We start from the raw sequence: 21,978 nt of genomic DNA, 5'->3' as shown, positions 1-21,978 counted from the left end.
TCAAATAGACTAGGTTGATGCTATTTGGTTTTCTGAGAATATTCCTAGAAAAGCAGTCACTAGTTAGAGGATGATTATGGAGGACCAGCTGATCTGAACAATATGAGCATTTGTTGATGTAAATACAATGATGTTACCCTTCCCTAACAGTTCGAGCTTTTAGCTGAAATGGTAGCAAATATGGTATCAGGGAGATCAAGTGTTCGACTCCTAGGAAGTCCATCGGAAGAGTTTTCCCAACATTTTTTCTCTAACAGTGCCGCACAAAGGAAACTTCGTGTGAGCTCAACGTGCAAGGACCATAGGATTTTGGCCAGCACGTGCCGGAAGAGGGTTGCTGTATTCATTGAAGATGCCCTCCAATAACAATTCAAGCTTTTAGGTGAAACGGATGCGAACAGCATTACCCCATTTTGTTCCTTCCATTGGGCTGGAATTGAGAGCGATGACCACCTTTTCTTCGAGTTCCAGTTCACTTCAATAGTGTCGGGGGATGTGTTAAAACTATGTTACCAGCCTAGTAGACAGATTCAAAACAACCTAAAGGAGGCAACATGGGTGCAGTATGAGTTTAGTGGAGACAATTCATTTGGAAGAATTGGTAAGCTATCATTTCATTCTACAATCCACCACCTTTGGCAGGAGAGGAATGTCCGACCATTTCAAAATAAGACAAGAACGAGGCCACAAATTCTTGCAGCTATTCAGTGGACTCTCCCAAGTCTCATGGGTTACTCTCAAGTCCCAAAAGGTTGTTCTTGGACTTTTCCCTTAAGGGAACTGTTGCTCTTCGCTATGATGGTTCTATTGTCCAGGATAGAGCTTCTTATGGGGACTGGCCTGTGATGAGATAGGTACTCCAATCTTTGCTTATGTTGGAGTCAAGATTGAGTCTTTCGTGCTATATATGAAGAAATGAAGAATATGGCCATTATAGAGGGCTGATCTTATGTGTGGAGAAAAATATACAGAGGTTTGCTATTAGATCTGATTCCAAGTTAGCTATTGACATTCTAAGGAGAAAAGTGCAAGGTCCTTAGGCAGTGCAGCATCTAAAAGTGCCATTTTACATTTGCTTGACAGATTGCCATGGACCGACTATGATGTATCGTGCGGAATGTGAGCAATTAACTTGCAGCATATAGATAAACTAAGTGTAGTGGAGATGAGGATGTTCAGATGGATGTGTGGCAAAACTAGGAATAACAAAGGAATGACCACATTAGAGCTGAGTTAAGTGTAGCCCCGAAACATGATAAGCTACGTGAAAGTTGCTTAAGGTGGCATGGCCATGCTCAATGTAGGCCCTCAGATGCTCTAGTTCAGAGGATTGATCTTATTCAAATTGAAAGATCTCAAAAAACTAGGGGCAGGCCTAAAATAACCCTAGGAGAGGTGGTGATGAACGTAGTTGTCAAGGCGACGACTTGGCATCCAGGCAGTTTTCCTGGGGCCTAGGCGACAGTCGCCTTATTGCACCGCATGTCTCCTTGTGTTTTGGCACTTCTTTATGCCAAATATTATTTAAGTAAATGATTTTACTTAAGATATTATTCATAAATAAGCAAATACCCCCTATTTATAATCCAATAAAAATAGTTTAAAAATCAAATTCCATGAGGATAAAAAGTCAACCCCCCAGTCCAAGAACAAAAATTGGATTTGGGTCATACCGACGATTTAAACTTTTAAATGCTTGGGTTTTTCTCAATTATGAAAGTTTTATAAATCTTATCATGTTAAAACGTTACTAAAAACCCAAAAGTCCGGTAAAATAATATTTTGTTTTGATATCCATAAAATTATTTTCATTCAAGAGATTTTAAAAACATTCGGGCACTTTAAAATAAGTTTAACAAGAACATAACTTTGTCATTACAACTCAAATTTAAGTAATCTTAGACTTGCTGGAAAGCTGGTTTTATGTTATACCTAATACAAAAAGTTCTATGTAAAAAATAAAATCATAGGACTAGTCAAACTTATTATAGAACAAGAGAATTTATCTAAATGTTGATTTTTTATAATTTAATGTTTGATTTTTTATGATTTGATGGGGCTTAATGTTTATTTTTAATGACTTTATGTGGCTTAATGTTGATTTTTAAAAAAATAAATAAATAAATGACATTTTGTTGTTGTTTAAATGGAGTCTTTTTCAGCATGTTTGGCAAGAGATGAATCAACCAGCTGACTTCATAGCTTCTATGGTTGGGAATAAATGAAACTTTCTTTTATTCTTCAGAGTTTCCTGAGGAACTGTGTATTATTGCAAAAAAGGATGCTGATCAGTATATTTTCTACAGATTCTAAGCTCTCTTTTTTTCAATTAATTTTTAATCTATTAAAAATAAAATAAAAAAGGCTACTAAGCAGGTAGCTGATTCATGCAAATTTAAATCTAAACTCAAAATGATCAAATCATGGTTGAAAGCCTCTTTGACCTTAGGGTAGGTTCTGGATGATTCCTATGATTGAATGACTTGCCAATGTGATGTCAGAATATTTTTCCCATTTGAGAATCAGAAAATGAACAATTTAAAATGAAAAGTTCTGATGATATCAAGGTTTAGCCATCAAAAGCCGTATAAAAAATGCCATTGAAATGACGAGTGGAACTGATTTCTTTTCCAATTTTTACTATTGCTCTTTTGCCACTTTAAAGAAGGATACATAATTTGAGTCAGCAGAACAACAGTTCAAACTTGAAATTACATCCATCACCAAAATTGCCCATTTCGTTGTGTTTAACATAAAAACTGGTTGGAGTAACTCAATGTTCTGTCTTGATGAAATGAGTGGCAAGTAGCTTTGGAACTGTAAATCCATTGAAAAAGTCGACCTCAAAGAGCTCTTTCAGCTTCCCGTCACATATTATCCTCCTCTTATCAGATGGATCCTTCATGGACAAGCATAAAACATTGAGGAGTTTTACTTGGAGATGAGAGAACGAGAGAGAGAATGTGGGTTGCATATGGGTAATCAGAAAACTTGATAGATCTAGATCTCTTATATTATTTGGATAATGGGAATTGAATAAGAATATGCATAATCAAAAATACTGGGATATAATCAGATATGAAACCGGACATTGATATATCCACTACAATCATAATTTAAAATTACAAATCTAGAGAGAGAAAGAGAGACAAAGGACTACTAAAGCAAACTTTACATAATTTCAAAAGATTTTTATCCACAAGTACTCAGACAAACAGGGAGAAGTGGCTAACAATGACATGAGAAGATCATTAAGTCCTTAAAATTTACAAAACTGACACATGATGCAACTACCATTTAGCCCCTCAAAAGTGATTATAACAAGCTTTACGCTTATACCATGATAGCGGAATAAAGTCCAAAGTTGAAACCACTACGTAGGATCTTACTTAGATGCCTAATTTCCAAATAACTTGATACAGGCACAATGTTTAGAGAACTTCATGGATACAAGCTCCTTACAAGGTCCATAACAAAAGTTCATCAAAATGGACTGATGTGGACCCATGATCTACCTCAAGTCCAAAAGCCACAATCATACTTAGCCCCGAGCCCATAGTATGCTGGCTTGCGCTTGCTCCTAGGATGCATGTCTTTTCTTAGTTCATTGGAAAGTTACATAGGAACTTGGATATACGTAGCTTGTTTTTCAAGTTTTTCCATCTCACCTTGGAGTTGTTCAAACACAAGGTCCATAAGTAAGTATTAACTCATTCTACTAAACAATTTGGTAGCCTGTCTGTTAAAACCTACGATAAGCTCTATGAGTACATAAAGCAGTGCATTGCCACAAGATATAAGTCAACTTTTACAAAACATACAAGTTTATGCACCATTATCATTAGGCATCTGATACCCTAGTTTAAGAGTTTCTTCACCATAAATTTACCACCCATCCCCAGTGCACACTGCAGCTTGTCTTATTTCAAGGAGCTAAATTTTAAAAATTATTAAATGAAGGCTACATATGGCACTTGGAGAAGCTTTTAAAGAAAGGGCAGAAACAAGAATTATTTAAGATCATAAATCACCCAAAAATTACAGTTTCCAAGGTGTAGTCAATTACCGGTAATCACAGCATATGGTTCAAGAAAAAAGAGCCACAAATACCTGAAGGTTATTTTGTTTTATGTATTCCCACATTCTCTTTACAACATCAGACCGTGACAGTGCACTCTCACCGGTACCAATGAACTTCACCAGGGCATCAGAAAGTTGAAGAGGAGCAAGAAAACCAGAACTCCCTCCCTTCTGCCGTTTTTGTTTTGGTTTCGGATCATTTGGATCTGAAATAGAAAATTATGTATTTGTATATACGCCACATCTGGATCAACCTTTTTTTTTTCAATCAACAGCAAATAAATTTATCAAACGAATAAGCAGAACTGTACCATATGCCAATGACACCAACTGAAAGAAACAAAAGTTAAATTGTTATTATTCTCACCTTCTTTTCTCTCTTGCTTTTGTTGCTTTTCTTTTGGTGTCGACTTGTTTTGTGCTGTTAATTATATTGATAACCAACATCAGTAATCTCTTAAGCAATTATGAATATGTCAGTGTCACAGGACTAAGGGTAATGTGAGTATTAATAAGAATACAAATCACAGAACACACCAGTAATATTCATAGGGAAAACTTAATAATAAGAAAGGAAAATAACAAACAGAAAATCTGAATAAAGTGAATCCACTGACTGGATACAAATAGTCAGGCTTAAATTAGACATTTACATGAAAGTGTAAATGATTCAACAATCCACACAAGTCACAAATGCTTTTAATTACAGCCTAAAAGTCAGCCCGAATCAAGAGAGTAAAGAATTACCATGACATGCCTGCAGCAAAGAATTTTGTCAGAGGAATTACAATGCAGTGGTATCTGTGTAAAAGGACATCTAAAACGTCCTTAACAAGACCTGAACTTTTTCAGTCCAATTCCTAGATTTTAATAGGTGTTTCAAGGGCATCATCATGCAGTTTATTGCAAAACTAAGGGTGAATTGGAGAGGGTGCACAGATAAATGGCATAACCATGACATATAGGATGGATGCGTTACTTTTTATGCTCATGAGAAGAAGAGGGACCATTAAATCATGGCATTAACGCAAAGTTCCTCAAAGTTTGATGATAGAAATTCTCGATGGATCTTCAGTTAAATGATTCGGCATTTACCTGGTTAAAATCAGGATTTTTCAGAACTTCAAAAAATTGATCAGTTCCAATTTTGGACAACTAGGTGGAAGAGTACCATCAGGTCTCCTAAAGTCATCACCATTCCCAACTACAGATCACAAGCTGACCTCTTTTCAAGATAATGTGGCTCCACCACCCAAACTTCTCTGATTTTGTTGCTTTGGGGAACCCATTTCCTTCGCAAGGATTCTTTGTAATGCTTTCCAGGATAAATATAGAACTTACCCACAAAACCGCAATGATTTTATAAAATTGGAAATCAACAGCAACTACAATATCAGGAAAATTTTGAAGCTTATCAATGATTCCTCTAAAGATTGTTTAATCTTTTTTTATGTTTACTCCTAATATAGAAAGCATTCCAACTTGTTCCTGAATAGCTTCCTTCAAAAGGCTTCCACTTCTTTGGTGACTCTTAGTAGAAGATGTGATTCCTTGGAACTGAGGTTTATTGGTTTTTAGATAGCAGAGGAAAATTGTACCCTTTCTAAGCAAGAAAAGATGACTGCAGGAACAGAAACCCCGGTATCAATTGGCCAAGAAAAGAACAGGAGCATAATTTACTTCAACAGGAAACCGGTCCAATTTCATCACAAGAATCAGATTGTTGACAAAGATGAGCAAGGAGATAATGGATATAGTGAAGGATTCTATGACGAAGAAACTTTAACTGGAATGTTCCATGCATGCCCTCTTTCTGCAAATAGTCCCATAATCCCACTCTGTTTTTGCATACAAGAACAATCAATTTCGTCCAATCATTAAGGTCAAATAAGTTCAAAAAACATTTTAACCATTTGAGACCTCTTCTTTCTTGATGAATTTCAGGTCATTAGGTAGGCCAACTCACTAAGAGTCACAGTCATTCATCTATCCATTTTGAAGCACTCTGTGTTTGACAACTATTTGCAAAAGTACCAAATAACATGGAAAACAGAGTTAATATCCCGATGCATATCTACTCTATGAATTGAACCAATAGAAATCCAAAAATAAATACCATCTTCTGAATCCAACGGCCAGATATGCTTCGACAGAGCCTTATTCATTTGAAACATGTTGATGGAATCAACATGAAAAAGTTCATGCAATCTTTCATCACAGAGTATGTTTCGTCTATTGTTCGGATCTTGCAAATTGTTCTCTCGAATGTATGCCCAGATTTGCTTGACAACCTAGAACCAAAATAAAAGAGCATAAAAAGTTGAGTACCAAAAACTCTTATGATACTCCACAGCGACCAAATGAAAAAAGACCAAGGAAATTTTAGAAACTTCCTACAAATATACCTCAGTTCTGGCCAACTCTGGTACTCCAACGAATTTTTGAAGTTGTGGAGATAGACTACATAATTTGGTAAATCCGCCACCTCTTTTTTTGACTTCTTTGGTTGGTTTGCTTGACCTGCTTAAATAACATTAAGAAACAATATATTTAGCCCCCAGAATAAGAAAAAAGTGATAGCTACTCAACCCATATTTCTGGTGCCATTATTGGAATATTCTATCAATGATTTCACGACAACTAGAATATATGAGACAAGTTTCTCTTCAGACAGTAAACATAAGAAAATAAGAAGGTAAGTTTAAGGTATAGGAATCACATGAGTAGTGAAAATCTGCAACTGAATTGTTCACTATAAGAGGAAGAGCATCATTTTAGAACAAGGTTACGGAGTATAAGCATAATCTTTGATTTTGATCACTCACATATATCTTACACAAGAACTAATTTTCCCAAATTCAGCCATATGCTTCAAGTTGGCAGCCGGCACTTCAACATATTAAGTCAAACACCTTTTCGTGGGTCTGTTTGTTTTATGATCCCTTTTTTCTCATGTTTTAATGTTTTCCCATCCTCATTTTGCTAGGGTGTCCCCCATTAGCGACGCGTCATATAGATAACCGGTTGCGGTGGTAAGTTGTCAAGGGCATGCGAGAGGAAAGATTACAGCCCAGAAGCATAGGATTAGATTAGCTTCAAGGAAAATTGGGTCGTTAACGGGGAAAAGCTTAGAGTTAATTGATGTTATGAGAAGAAGAAAGATTAATGTTGCTTGTATTCAAGAGACTAGATGGAAGGGTATCAGAGCTAAGGAGTTGGATGACTTCAAACTTTGGTATACATGAGATCAAAGTTAAGAAGTGGAGTGGGCATTACATTGGATAAAGATCTAAAGAATGATGTAGTGGAAGTCAAAAGAAGGGAAGATATGATTATATCTATCAAACTGGTGTTGGACAAAAAGGTTGTTAATATTGTTTGCGCTTATGCACCTCAAATAAGATTGGATGAAAGTATCAAGACTCAATTTTGGGATCACATGGATGATTTAATGCAGAGTCTTATTCAGGATGAATCGATTATTATTGGAAGTGACATGAATCATGAATGGTCATGTTGGGAGGGATCGTAGAGGATATGAAGGTGTCCAACTGTCTATGGAGGCTACAGGGAGGGGAATGAGGAGGGAACCTCAATCCCAAACTTTGCAGTAGCCTATGATCTCCCCATTGTGAACACTTTCTTCGCAAAAAGAGATGACCACCTAGTTACCTACAAAAGTAGGAATTATGCCAGTAAGATAGATATCTTCCTTACAAGAAGCGCAAGCAAAAAGTTGTGTAAGGACTACAAGGTTATCCCTGGAGAGAGTCTTACCACCCAACATAGACTGCTGGTCCTGGATGTGTGATTCAACTCAAAGAATTGTAGGAGGAGGGAACCTATGTATCCTCAGGTAAGGTGGTGGAGATTAAAAGGCAAGCTCCTAATTATATTTACTTATAATGTGGTCAAACAAGGAAACTGGGACTTTGAGGGAGACGCCAATGTGATGTGGAACGAGACGATGACCTATATTAAGAGGGTTGACAAAGAAGTTCTAGGGGAAGAGAAAGGTAGACGAAAGACCCTAGGGAGACCTGGTGGTGGGATGAGGAGGTCCAAGCAACCATTAAGACCAAGAAAGTTTGTTTCAAGACATGGCAAAGGACTAAAGATTTAGAAGATAGGAAGATGTATTATGATGCTAGAAACGAAGATATGAAGATTGTGGGAATGGCCATGATGAAGAAATGTGAAGATTTTTATATTAACCTAAACTCAAAAGAAGGGGAAAAAGCTATATATCAGATAGTTAAAATGAGAGAAAGGATGAGCAAGGATTATGACCAGGCGAGGTGTATCAAAGGTGATGATGGAAGAGTGTTGGTAAGAGATAAGGACATTGTGATAAATGATAGGATGGGATGAGTACATTAGTTGCCTACTAAATAGAGATAGTTCGAGTAAGAATTACTTAGAAGATTGCCTTACTCAACAAGACTCTGCTCATCATAGATATGTGTGAAAGATTAGTGTGGCAGAAGTTAAAAAAGCCTTGAGAAAGATGAAAGCAGAAAAAACACTGGGCCCAGATGAGATTCCAATAAAAGTGTGGAGAACTCTAGGTTTATGTGGGGTTGTTTAGTTAACCAAGTTGTTTAACAGGATTATGAACACAAGAAAGATGCCAGATGATTGGAGGAGAAGCATTATAGTCTTGGTCTACAAAAATAAAGGGGATACTCAAAGTTGCAATAACTACAAAATTATAAAACTAATGAGTCACACTATGAAACTATGGGAAAATATTATTGAGGCCTGCTTGAGAACAGAAACTAAGATCTCAGAGAACCAATTTGGATTTATGCCTGGTAGATCCACAACAGAGGCAATATGCCTACTGAGGAGGCTCATGGGTAGTTATAGAGCCCATAAGAAGGATCTCCACGTGATCTTTATTAAACTATAAAAGGCATATGACAGAGTTCTTAGGGATTTAATCTAATATGTCCTAGTAAATAGAGAAGTGTCGAGTACATATGTGGATATAATTAAGGACATGTATGAGGGTATGGTGACTATTGTGAGATATGTCATCTGTGGGAGGTCAAGGCAAGGAGTTCCCAATTACGATTGGGTTACATCAAGGATCAGCTTGAAGACCCTATCTATTTGCGCTTATCATTAAGGCCCCTATATGTTTGTACTTATCATGGATGAGTTAACCAAGAACATCCTAAACAACGTCCCTTGGTGTATGCTCTTTGCCAATGACATTGTATTAGTGGATGAGATTAAAGCAGAGACTAATGCTAAGTTGGAGCAATTGAGATCAACCTTGGAAACAAGAGGTTTTAAGATTAGTAGATCGAAGGCGGAGTATATGATGTGTAACTTTAGCCACTCTACGATGGATAATGAATTGGTGACATTTAGGAGAGAAAAATTCTCCAAAGTGACTATTTTAGATATCTGGGGTCAACCATAAATAAAGGTGACATAGAGGATAATGTTTCATAAAGCATTGAAGTGGGATGGATGAAGTGGAGAGGTGCATCCGGAGTGTTATGTGACCGACGTATTGATGCGGATCTAGATTCCAAAACCAAAATCGGATCGCTTATGGGTCCGTCCAAGTAATAGATAACTCAAATCATAGAATTAATGGCAAAACAGTAAATAAACTCAGGTTTCTAATGAAGGTGACTATTCTGTAAATAGACAGAAATTTATTAATAGTGGCAGAGTTGTAATCAAACTGAAGTTTCTAAGGAGTGGTTGAATCGTAATTTGTTAGAACTTCTCATTATAAGCCAACGATGGTGATATGATAGAAGGGTAAATTAGGAAAGGGAAATGATTCAATGGCAAACTGTAAATAAGGAAGGAATGGGTATTTAGAGAGTTAGAGAAATAAGGGTCCAAAGAAGAAGAATCGTGAAGAGACAATCTTCCTCAACCTCTCGACAAGAAATTCCAGCAGAGGTCCAGGAGGAAAAATCGATGGTAGCCCTTGCAATCAAGTTCAAACGACCCTTGAATTCCAAGAGGACGAGTCGCCTAGGCCTGCTGAGTTGATCCTAACCATTACAGTTCAAGAGATCAGATAAGGTTTGGATTGCAAGCTTATGAAATAAAATCTAAAATATCGTACTAAAACCAAAAATCCAACCGGACCCGATTCGCCTAGGTTAACATTGCCCAAAGGGTCCACATGGTTCAGCCTTGATTCTGCATCACGTATCCTCTTAAAACTTACAAGAAAATTCTATAGAACTATTGTGCGTCCAGCTATGATGTGTGGGGCGAAAAGTTGGGCTAGTTAAGAAGTGTCATATAGAGAAGCTATGTGTAGTGGAGATGATGATGTTAAGATGGATGTGTGGCAAAACTAAGATGCCATGTTCAAAGGAGACCTGAGGATATTAGAGCTATTTTGGGAGTTGCCCCGATCAAGGAAAAGCGTCATGAAAGTTGTTTGAGGTGGTATGACCACGTTCAAAGGAGACCTGAGGACGCCCCAGTAAGGGGAGTGACCTAATTCAGAATGAATGAGCTAAAAAAGCTAGAGGCAGGTCTAAAACGACTATAGGCGAAGTGGTGAGGAATGACATGCATAGTCTCGGTCTTGCCCCAAGTATGACCTTGGATAGAGCCAATTGGAGAACAAGGATCCACGTAGCCGACGCTGAGATTGTCTGAACTTGGTGGGTTGTGCCTCTTTCCTCTCATCTCTCATCTCTCATCTCTCATCTCTCATCCTTTTATTATTGGATCCATGTAGCCAACCCCATTAAGTTGGGATATGGCTGAGTTTGTTGTTGTTGTTGCTTCAAGTAAGTTATTATCCATGCATACCAACTGGTACCAACAAATCTCAAGAGAGTATATAGTGGTTTATAGTGAAAGAATAATAAGAAAAGAAGAGAGGAAACCAAGTGTCTAAGACCAAGAGCCACATCAGCTATGAGCCTCAAAAACTAAAGAAGCAAGGCATAATACTTGGGGCATGTTTGTTTAGGGGGATAAAAAGGGGCGGGAAAGTGGAGTTGGTAGGGCCCAAGTGCAATGGAGTGAGGGAACAGAAAGAGAAGGAAGGAGAAATGCTTCTTCTTCTTCTTCTTCTTCTTCTTCTTCTTCTCCTCCTCCTCCTCCTCCTCCTCCTGGGAAAGTGGAGTTGGTAGGGCCCAAGTGCAATGGAGTGAGGGAACAGAAAGAGAAGGAAGGAGAAATGCTTCTTCTTCTTCTTCTTCTTCTTCTTCTTCTTCTTCTACTCCTCCTCCTTCTTCTCTTCTTCTTCTCCTTCTTCTTCTCCTTCTTCTTCTCCTTCTTCTCCTTCTTCTTCTTCTTCTTCTTCCCTTCTTCTTCTTCTTCACAGAATACACAAGCCTCTGCAACATGCCCCCACCCCTATCAAATTGTCCTTGCAACATCTCACCTACCGAAATCAGTGGGAACAGCGATGAGGTGGGAAAAATCGGCGGCCACGTCACCTGATAGCCCTCTTTTCTTATTGATGGTTGTCTCCCCATTCTCCCACCTTGGGCTCCCAAACGAAAACTCATTTTGGTATTTTGTGGAAAAGTCCAACTTTTCTCACCCCTTTTTTAACTATCCCAGATTTTTCCCTCACACAAACTGGGCCTTGAGCAACAAAAGAACATGACACAGCCATGGGTCTCAACAAGTGGCAAATGGCAATGGATAGGCAAAAAGGAGCAAGCATAGGTGTCATGCAGAAGATAGCAGGGACATGCAAAGAATGAAATATGCAAAGAATGAAATTTGGCATCATCACAGCCCATGGATGTTGGTATGCATGCACCACGGCCTTGTAACAGCTCAGGTCCATAGCCAGGTGCATGTTCAGCACGGCACAAAGGGTTTGGGAGACCCTAGCCGCAGCCCAAACACATGACTATAACGGCATGCAGCCTTGAGGTGCCCCAGGCTGCAAGTATGGGACCAGATTATTTAGAGAAAAATCCAAGGAAACATTATCAAACATGGCAGGTAAACATGCATCACTTTCTCATGCCTTTCTTCTTTATTTGGTCTCTCATCAGTGAAATATGTACGAACTCACAACTCTCGTACATTTCTTATTCCTATGGTCTTCCACTGGAAAGGCACATATCTATCCTTCACTTCTTCTTTCTAAAATAACCCAGAGGGGGTTTGAATAAGTAATCACTAGCGGATTAAAAATCTTCAATTAAAAAAATGCCTCAAATGAGTGATTGTAAAATAAATGAGGAAATTAACAATAGATACAATCACAATGAGACATATTTATAAAGGTTCGACTCCTTAAGTCAAGTCCTCTTCACCCAATATCCCTTGACTAGTCCACTAGTATTTCCCTTTCAATACAATAGGTGGGGAAAATCACTTGTACAAATCTTTTTACAGGATAAGAGGATCCTTATAAAATCTGTCAAGGATGAAAGTGTCCTACCCAAGCTTAAGTACAGTCAAGTCATTTGTGTATGTAGATCTCTTTACAGGTAAAGAGTGACCTTACAAATCTCTTAAGGATGAGAGTGTCCTACACAAGCCTACATACAGCCTAGTCACTTGTGCATACACAGCCCAATCCTAGAATTCAACCAACTCTTGGGCCAAACAAAATTCACAAAGTAAATTGAGAGTGGTAGGACAATACCTATCAAGAAGCGTACCAATACCTATTGACCAATGCAAATGATGTATATGATGTGCACAATGATCTCCACACGTTCTTCACATGATGAGAGTGAGGTGGATAAGCTTGGAGTGAGTTCTCCAAATGAGTGAGAAGCTCGATGGCTTGATTTAAGCTCATAGCTTGATCTCACCATGAGCAATTTGAGAGCTTGGAAGCTTGTAAATGGGTTTCTTTGCAAATATATTGTCTTGGTGTCTTAATGAGCCTTAATGAGCTCTATTTATAATCTCCTTGAGGTCCCAAACAGATGGCCACACAGATCTCTCGGTAAGACGGTTGGAAAATAATCGGTATGGCTTTTGCCCGTTGGAATATGGTCGTAATTTCAAAAAGCCTAGGCATTGTTCACCATCCGAAGAGCCAGTTGGGAATAGCGGTCAATCCAATTTGTCATCAAAATGGGCAGAGGCAATCAGATTGCAAACCGGCGAGCCAGTGGGTGGTGTTTTCTATCCAGTTCATCAATCACAATAGGCAGTGCCAATTGGATTGCAAACTGGCTAGCCAGTTCAGCCCAAACCAAATCCGGTTGGGATTTTGGTCTTTTGTTTGGCTGAATTTGATTTCAACTTGTTCTTAAATTATCTATGGTCAACCTAAGGTTGTGTGCATGCGGAATCCGATGCAATGCATTTTTCATTATTCTTGTACAAAAATGCAAATGCATGAACTTAGTCTAAGCTTGATTTTTGCCTTCAATCTTCTTTGGTCTCCTAGATAAGATTGGTGAAGCTTGACTTGGTGATGTGTGGCTTTTGCTCTTCATGCAATGTGGCTTGAGACTTGATATTGAGCTAGCTTGATGGTGGAGGTTCTTGCATAAAGTCTTTCTTAGACTTTAAGTAGACACCATTACTTGGCTTGCATAAATACTGCGATACAAGGATTAGAGTGCAAAGGTTGTAATCATCAAAACCTATGCCAAGGTCTTTCACTAGCAAAATATATATCTTCTGGGAGGGACACCACTCTTCTACATTCCTTGCCTGTTCATCTTCTTCCATTCTTATTCGTCTTCCTTCTCTACTCCACAAAACCCTAAACTGAGTGAGCATGTACATGTGGAAAGCAGTTGCACAAGGCTTCTTAGCTCGGGAAGTGCATAACAAGTCTATATTTGTTGGCAGACCTGGAAGTAAGCCATTATATGTATATGTGGTAAGTGTCCTATGAGGCAATTAGAAAGTTGCAAGGGTTGTGCACTTGTGCCTATTTAAAAGCTACAGACCCATGCAACAGGCATGCTGTGAGAATAAGAGAGTACTACAAATGGAAAGTAGTAAAGCTGACAGAATCCTTTGTGTTGTGATTGTGTGTACCTTGCAATTTAGTTCCTAAGTCCCAAGGTTTTTTGAAACTTCCGTACATCAATCATTAAAAGAAACAATCAAAAACTAGGAAGCTTGGGTTTCCTTTATCAGGATTATAGAGTATCAGTGGAGATCTCTTTACTCAACAATAGAAGTATTCAAGCATTAAAATAACATTTCAGAAGTTCCACATTAACAGGTATGAAGATAGCCACTGGAGGAGAAAGAAGTGAAATCTGGACATGATGAGGATCTCAGACCCCAGATTAACATACCAACTGGATGTTTGATTTACCAAGAATCTATTCAAAATGTCTCAAACTGGCCCTTTAGCAATGTTAGGGATATTGGTTCTGCAACAGCCTGTCCTTCGGAAAAAAATGGATAGGAAACTATAGATTTATTCATAGTAATTGACAAAAGATAAAGAACTAAGAAAGCTAAAATTAGGTGTAAATTATGACAGTTCTTCTGATGCTAAAGGTAAGAGAAGCAGTAGAAGAAACCCAAGCGGTTAGTTTCGTTTAAATCATTGAGTTTAAAATTTTATTGTAGAATTTAAGGCCAGACTGCAAGAACAGGAGAATGGGGTTCAGAACAGGAACTGAAGTTGGGTAGCATAGAGGAACATTATTAAGCTTCATAAGAGAGAAAGCTAACACAAATGGCGGGCAGAAAATAGTTCTATGATTCTTGAAGAGTGGAACAAATTTACTGGAAAGCAAAGGTCAGGAGTGCAGTGTTTGGTGGTAAGGATAAGGTAGGTTTCTTAATAATGCTGTGATAGTGAGAGGGCCAACAAAATTTTCAAGACGATAGTGAGACATTCAGGGAGGAGACTTCCTGGATTTTTTGCATAAAATAAATTAGGAACTTTTGACAAGGACTATATGTAAGTAATCAAACAAAATAAACAGATCCCCATATGAAATTATGATAACGCAATGCATTCTGCATCAAACAGCATATCAATAGCCGATTACAGTAAATTTATTTGATCAAATTAAAACTCAAACGAAAGAAAGAACGACCAATTAACCAAAACAATTGATTTTTACTTGATGCAAGCAAATTTAAGCATACTTTACTGGGCAATCAATCTCCAATGCATGCAATACTCATGTTCACTTTCAATGGGTATGCCCTAGAAAGGAGGAACTTTAGTTGGTATAAGGCACTTATTGAATTTACATGCCAGATAAAGAAGATGAAAACGTAAACTTACATTACGAACTAGACTCCCATCCATCGCCTAATTGAATAAATATCAATCGCCCGTAAACATGCATCTAATCAGAATGTGACAAAACATAACAAGCACAGAGACACCAATCATCCAAGAATGGATGAATGCACAATGGAAATCTTATCCGTTTCATTAGTTCAATTAACAAACTTTCATTATTAAAACGAGGATACCAGATGAAAGCACAATAACAAAACCTACAGCATAGAAGCGGGGGAAACCTCGAAAATGAAAACAAAGAAAAGAAAGAAACACTCACGCTCGTTTCTTGCTGCCCCTTCCATGACTTGTTTTTTCATCTTCATCTTCTTCTCCATCTACATCGTCATCTTCGTCATCAGAATCAGAACCACCACTGTTCTCTTCGGATTTTATTTTCCGCTTGCCTTCATTATCGCCTTCTGCATTTCCTTCCTCTTCGTCCTCCTCTTCTTCTTCTTCTACTTCCTCTGCTTTCTCGAGTTGGCTCTGAAGAAATAGGTCGACTTGCTCTCTAATGAATGCTTTCTTTTCTGATAAATCGATTCCAAAATCTTCTTCAAGCTTCCGACGCACAATAGCGGTGGTGGTGGTGTTAAGGTCTGAAGTTCGGAGAAATTCGTGAAGCCTTACGACGAGCTCCGAGTCGGACACCATTGTTCTTCAAATCCGTTCTCTCTGCGTCTCTCTCTCTCTCTCTCTCTCTCTCTCTCTCTCGTCTCTTCGCTTCGCTAGAGAGAGAAGTTGTCAATTTCTGAGAAAGGAGTTGTTTCCTTCTATAGTGATTCGTGATTCGTGATTCGTGATTCGTGATTTGGGGATTCTGTGCTCTCAGGCCTAAGGGGGAAAGGACGAATTTAACGAGTTGAGCAGTGAGCGTGCGATGGAGTCGCGAAGGGATATTTGTGGAAATATAGAAAAGGGCGTACACACGTTTCTCGTTGTCCGGAAAATGAAAGTGAAACTCCCTGTCTCCCAGCACCTGTTTTTTGTCACTACTTGACAGAATTACCCTTCCACTAAAAGTCCTTCCCTTTCAACCTAAAAGCATATTTTTTGAAACTGGAACGGGGCATTGATTCGGATATTGAACCAGGTTTCTGACCCATTTTTGACTGGGTCAAACCATGGGTCAGATTAAAAATAAAATAGAGGGTTATGTGAGTAGGGAGGGGAGCGTACCAATGACTTGTGATCAAATGGTATTGTGAATCGCAAATTTAATTGATAGACATAAAGGTGCTTAGCATACCCTGCCCGGTAATTTAGAGAACCTTGTCCCAAAAAAATAAAAAAAGAGATAAAAATCATTTCTATAACTACAAGCAAAGATTGGTGAAGTGGGTAGTATTGCTTATCAAATTGCAGTTATGGACATGTTTTAAACTACATAATCGGTTTTCTACTAGTTCTATCTCATTCTTCCCCAACACAAAAGGTAGAGGTTTCTTTTATTAGGGATGGAGAGAGACAGACATATGGGAATATTGGCATTGGCCATGCTCTCAAAGAGAGTTCTTTTTCCCTTTAATTATTCACTAAATTGTTGATCTATGCTTTTGGGTTTGGGTTGCAAACTTTGCCAATTGCCAAAGGTTTAATCATAGGATGTGCCCATGAGTGAACCATTTTAGGGGTATAGTTTTTTTTTTTTTTAGGGCTTATTCATATAAAATCACCATTTCCATAGTATGGCACGTGATTATAAATATTGGATTGATGTATGAACTAAAATATATGTCTACATAAATATTGTTAGGTGTATGTTAGCTGTGTATGATAGTTGTCATTGTTACCTTGTATAGTTCTATAATATCTCTATTTGCTTGTGCAAACCTATCTTGTATAAGTTTATTTTCCTGTATTTAAATCCCCCAATATGAATATGATATACATAGTTTTATTAGTTCTCACAAAAAAATAAATTTTATATTCAATTGAAAGGTTTAAATAAAAATAAAATAACTTATATACAATATAGGCCTGCACGAGAAAATAGAGACATCATAGAAGAACTTGTAAAGGTTGTAGTAACAAATATCTTTTTTATTTAGTAACCATAACAACTATCATACACAACTAATAATTATGTATCAACCAATCGATGCAAGATACATGACTAGGATAGAGTCCACCTTGATGTCAACTCGGGGCCACTTAGTAACCCTTGGGAACCAATCCCCCACAACTGACAATCAGGGATCCTCCATAAATACCCCTAATCATTCGTGGTGACTGTTACAGAATAAAGGCACTCCATGACAATGGTTACAACAAGAGAATAGAATAAATTACTTCATTAATGGCTAGGAGGTCCGGTTGTCTACATATCATAAATAAAGGGCATGATACTCCAGAAGGTGGGCCAACCCTTCACATCCTTAGCCTATTACTCTTGGATTCCCAAACTCAAATTATTGTTTCCCAAAATTTGACTTTCTAGAGTCCCCTTTGATTACCTCGATTGCTTTGTCTTTTGGCTCTCTATGCAAATAATTTGGTATACATTTTTTCGATAATGATATTTACATATATAGCCTACAAAAAGTTAAATGATATTTTTTTAATTGACATAGCCTACAAAAAGTTAAATGATTTTTTTTTTTTAATCGACACTTGGTGATGTCCAATAAGATTAAAAATTAACATGTAAATATATGATGTGTATCTAGGTGGTGATTTTTAAATCGGTCTGATTTTAAAAATTTTTTTTTCTTCTTCTTTTTCTTGCATATTCCAGGTTAGACCGTTATTGAACCAAAAAGGTTTTGGTCCATTACTGGTTTCATTGGAAATACCAAAACCAAATCCCCCACCATGAAGCAACTTCTTTAAAGGTATACCCCAGAAACACTCAAATCTCCTTTTTCTACTCTTGAAGCCATCAACACGCAGTCACGCACCAACTGAATGCATAAGAAACCCAACTCGCAAGTCATTGACAAAGCAGAGCTTGTGAGAGAAAATGTAAAAGGCAAAGCATGCATTCTAGGAATTCATACCAAATGCAACCTTAATATTTCATCTACAATCTTAAATATCTGAATGTGTATTTAACAAACATATCTTTGTCATGTCACATTCTCAACCTCTGCTTCTTGTGGGTCCTGATCACTCCACTATTCAAGATCTCAACTCTAAACCGTGATTAAAGAACATGTAGTATAGATTGAAAGCATTTGAAGTCTTTCACCCAAGATCTTAAACATTTGGGCCACTATTTATTTGAAGTGTATGTGTCATTCCATCTCCTCAACCTGGACATTTTGTGGCATTGGGCACCCCACCCACCAAAATCTCAATGCTAAATCGCGGTTAAAGATAATGAACTATACCTTGAAAGCGTTTGGAGTCTTCCACTCATTATATTAAATATTTGGCCCCACTATTTTGCTTAAAGTATATTTGTCATGTCAGCTACTCAACTTCAATATTTTGTGGCATCCGGGCATCCCCAAGATCTCAACTCTAAATTATAGTTAAAGAGAATAATGACCTATACTTGAAATTGGTTAGAATCCTATATACTTTGAAATTACGGTTGTATTTAGCATGATTTATTGGAATGCACTATCAACCTGTAATGCATTCAAAGAATGCATACCAAATGCAGCATTAAAGTGTGGAATGAGGTTTCCATTTTAATCTTGAACAGTAACTACAATTTTTTTTCATATATATTGTATATTATTCTTAAAATATTAAAAAAAAAAAAAAAAAAACAAAAAAAAAGTGCTTCTTGATCGATAGCATCCTCTTAACATTTTTTTTTTATCCTAAGGTTCTAAATGTTATTACTCTCATTATCGTTCTTTATTTAAAAAAAAAAAAAAAAAAAAAAAAAAAAGGCAAAATCACTATCCCATTCTGGACGAATTAAAGGAAAATAAAAGGAAGTAAAATTATTTTTATAAACAAAAACTCGTATAATTATGAGGCATGATTATGTAATTAAAGTAAAATATTAACAACTATGACAATTAAAACCTTGGGAGATAGTGTGGTGGTTTGTCTTACCATAAAACATATGGGTGACCAAAGTCACCAAACCTTATATTTGCCTCATGACAAATTGGTTTGGTCAAACTTTTGTGTACAGGTAGGTCCCCTGTAATTCTTATTACCTATCGATTTGAACTCAGATAGAGTTATTCATATTGAATACAAAACTTGGAAGATCTGTTACTTCAGCCGAAAATGCAATAATATGGTAATACATGTGAAGAAATGATTACGTTTTGCTATGAATTTGGGGTTGAAATCGTCTGCAATTCCGATCTCGTACAATTCCGTGCAATACCACCTTCAGGCGGTGACACGTGTATTGATACCAATACAATGGCCCAGATCTGGTACAACTAATAAAACATTAAATCAGTGAAAATACATTTAAATCAGATCTGGACCATTGCATTGGTATCAATACACGTGTCACCTCCTGAAAGTGGTATTTCACGGAATTGTATGAGATCGGAATTGCAGACGATTTTTTTCCATGAATTTGAACTGCGACAAAACCAAATTATATACTTCATATTCAACAACTATATTTGTCAAATAATAATGTAGCACAACACTACTATAGATGTTAAGTTTGTCTAGAATTCTTGACCCGTTTTGAAGATTGACCCGCTCCGACATATTTTGGTGACAATCTAAATGATAAGATTTATGAGATATGTGATGGAAGCAGATGGGTTGAGTCAATAGGCCCAAGCCCGAAGCCATTCACTGATCTCGTATGGGGGTGCAGGGGTGTAGCCCTCGTGGTATGGTTCGACCGGATCGACCGCAAACAAATAGGTTGACCTGCGACATTGAGTATATATAATGTACTGTTGTTTGTTAAGAAAGTCATTATATTTTTGAGGTTTTTCGAGCTAGGGTTTCAATGTGAGTTTTACCATCGCTGCTTAGGTGTAATATCTCTTCTGCATAGTGAAACATCTTCTTCTTTACCTGAGGACGTAGCACACCACTCGGATATGTGAACCTCGTTAAATCTCTGTGTCATGCGGATCTATTGTCTCTTTATTTTTCGTATTTCTTTGTGTTTGATCTAAAAATAGGTGGTCAATCCATGGAGGCTTTTCATTGGTGAACTCCCACAATAACTTTTACCTTAGTTTTAAATTAATCCCTTAGCTATGACATTTCTTTTATTGAATCTCAAGTAATTATGTTAAAAATTGAAGTAGATTTAATTACTATATTTAGTAAGGAAGAAAGAACATTGCTAGACTTACGTAGGGTATGTTAGAGCCTCCCTATGTCTATCTCTCTCCTCCCACTTATGCAATGAAATATCAACCCCTATTGTGGGAGGAGAGAGACAAAGAAGGAGGGGGTGTTGTAGCCAGACAAGGAGCTCAATACTTATGTAGAACTTTAGTTTCATGTTTTATTTTGCTATCTTATTTCATTCCCCCTTTTATTTTGTGTTTCCTTTCTTTTGTAATATGAGATTCTAATATAAATATCATTATGAATCGAATCAGATTTGCTTACTCTCTTCTTATTGGAATCAGGGCGTCTGTTATCTTGTGGAATAGAGGGCCATTAGTGCTAGAATATGATTTAGCCCCCAAATTTCCTATTGCTTCATGGGGAGAGATGTAGGTTGCTCTTTAGAAATAAATTTTTTTATCCCAATCCATGCACACCCACACACAAATGAAGCATCCAGATACACACATGCAACACACACACACACACACACACACACACACACACACACACACACACACACACACACACAAAGAGAGAGATTTCCATTTTGTGTTTGTCACCAAAAAAATTGAAACATTGACATTTTTATGGAGAAAATTTTCTTTCATCATTTATCCACAAATCTAAAGATCATCATTATTCCCCTCTTAATAATTGAAAATTCTTGTTACCAAAAATAAAAAATGAAACTTAATTGAAAATTTGAAATACCCTTAAACCCATTATGATATAAATCTCATCCATTAATGCTATCAGTGATGAAATTTCTTCTTCACCGTGGCTGGAGAATAAAACTTAATCCTTCTTTTATTTCGTCTTGTAATTTCTCTCACATCACTATACCTTTCCTCATGTGTCCGGTCCGCACTCCAAATAAATAGCCCCTTAAGATCACAATCCCTCTTGTATGGGTAAGAATTGCCACTAACTTGCAAACATGCATAAGAAGATACCATAATGGAAGCTTCTATATTTTTTTAGGTCTTTGAGGTACCAATACTTGATCCCTGGTCCCAAGGTACAATATAACCCCTAATTTTGAGCATTGAAGCAGCCAAGGGCATTGGTTGGAAGCTTCTATATTAAGGTTGACATAATTACATTAGAATATGATTTTTGATGGAAAATATCCAATTGAAAAATGATTTTAAAACGTACAAGTTATATTAGTCATAATTTAAAATTAATGGGAAAGAAGTTTTTCCTCGCACCAATATACCATATACCCTCTCACATTTTTGTTATATATATATATATATATGCCAACCTTATTGTTATAACCCGGTAGTCATTGAGGGGTGGGTAAATCAATGAGTACAATTCCGATCCCCAAAACATGCCCGATATATGACACGACAAACATTGATACACCTGTCCCTGTTTACACATAGTCGTATGTACACTCAGCCTCTCATAGGCACTTCCAAGTATGCACACTCATTCGGCATTCCATACACTTCAATATATATAATGCAAACAATAAG

The 21,978-nt window shown here is 37.3% G+C and overlaps 1 protein-coding gene across 2 annotated transcripts; it reads right to left on the bottom strand.

Moving 5' to 3' along the window:
* Window positions 1–2,606: 2,606 nt before the first annotated feature.
* Window positions 2,607–16,096, bottom strand: LOC122072733 (upstream activation factor subunit spp27-like). Of its 2 annotated transcripts, none has more exons than XM_042637127.1 (6): window positions 15,546–16,096; window positions 6,486–6,603; window positions 6,197–6,371; window positions 4,448–4,501; window positions 4,111–4,286; window positions 2,607–2,899 (listed from the first exon to the last, which is right to left on the bottom strand). In XM_042637127.1, exons 1-6 carry the CDS (start codon window positions 15,920–15,922, stop codon window positions 2,774–2,776), a joined length of 1,026 nt encoding a protein of 341 aa, XP_042493061.1. In that variant the 5' UTR covers window positions 15,923–16,096; the 3' UTR covers window positions 2,607–2,773. The 2 variants fall into 2 exon arrangements, with proteins under 2 accessions (XP_042493061.1, XP_042493062.1); XM_042637128.1 differs by having other exon boundaries at window positions 6,486–6,600.
* Window positions 16,097–21,978: the final 5,882 nt, after the last annotated feature.

The sequence above is a fragment of the Macadamia integrifolia genome, chromosome 3 (genome assembly GCF_013358625.1).
Source record: "Macadamia integrifolia cultivar HAES 741 chromosome 3, SCU_Mint_v3, whole genome shotgun sequence".
In the NCBI taxonomy this organism is placed as follows: domain Eukaryota; kingdom Viridiplantae; phylum Streptophyta; class Magnoliopsida; order Proteales; family Proteaceae; genus Macadamia; species Macadamia integrifolia.
This window is presented reverse-complemented; position numbering and strand designations above follow the sequence as displayed.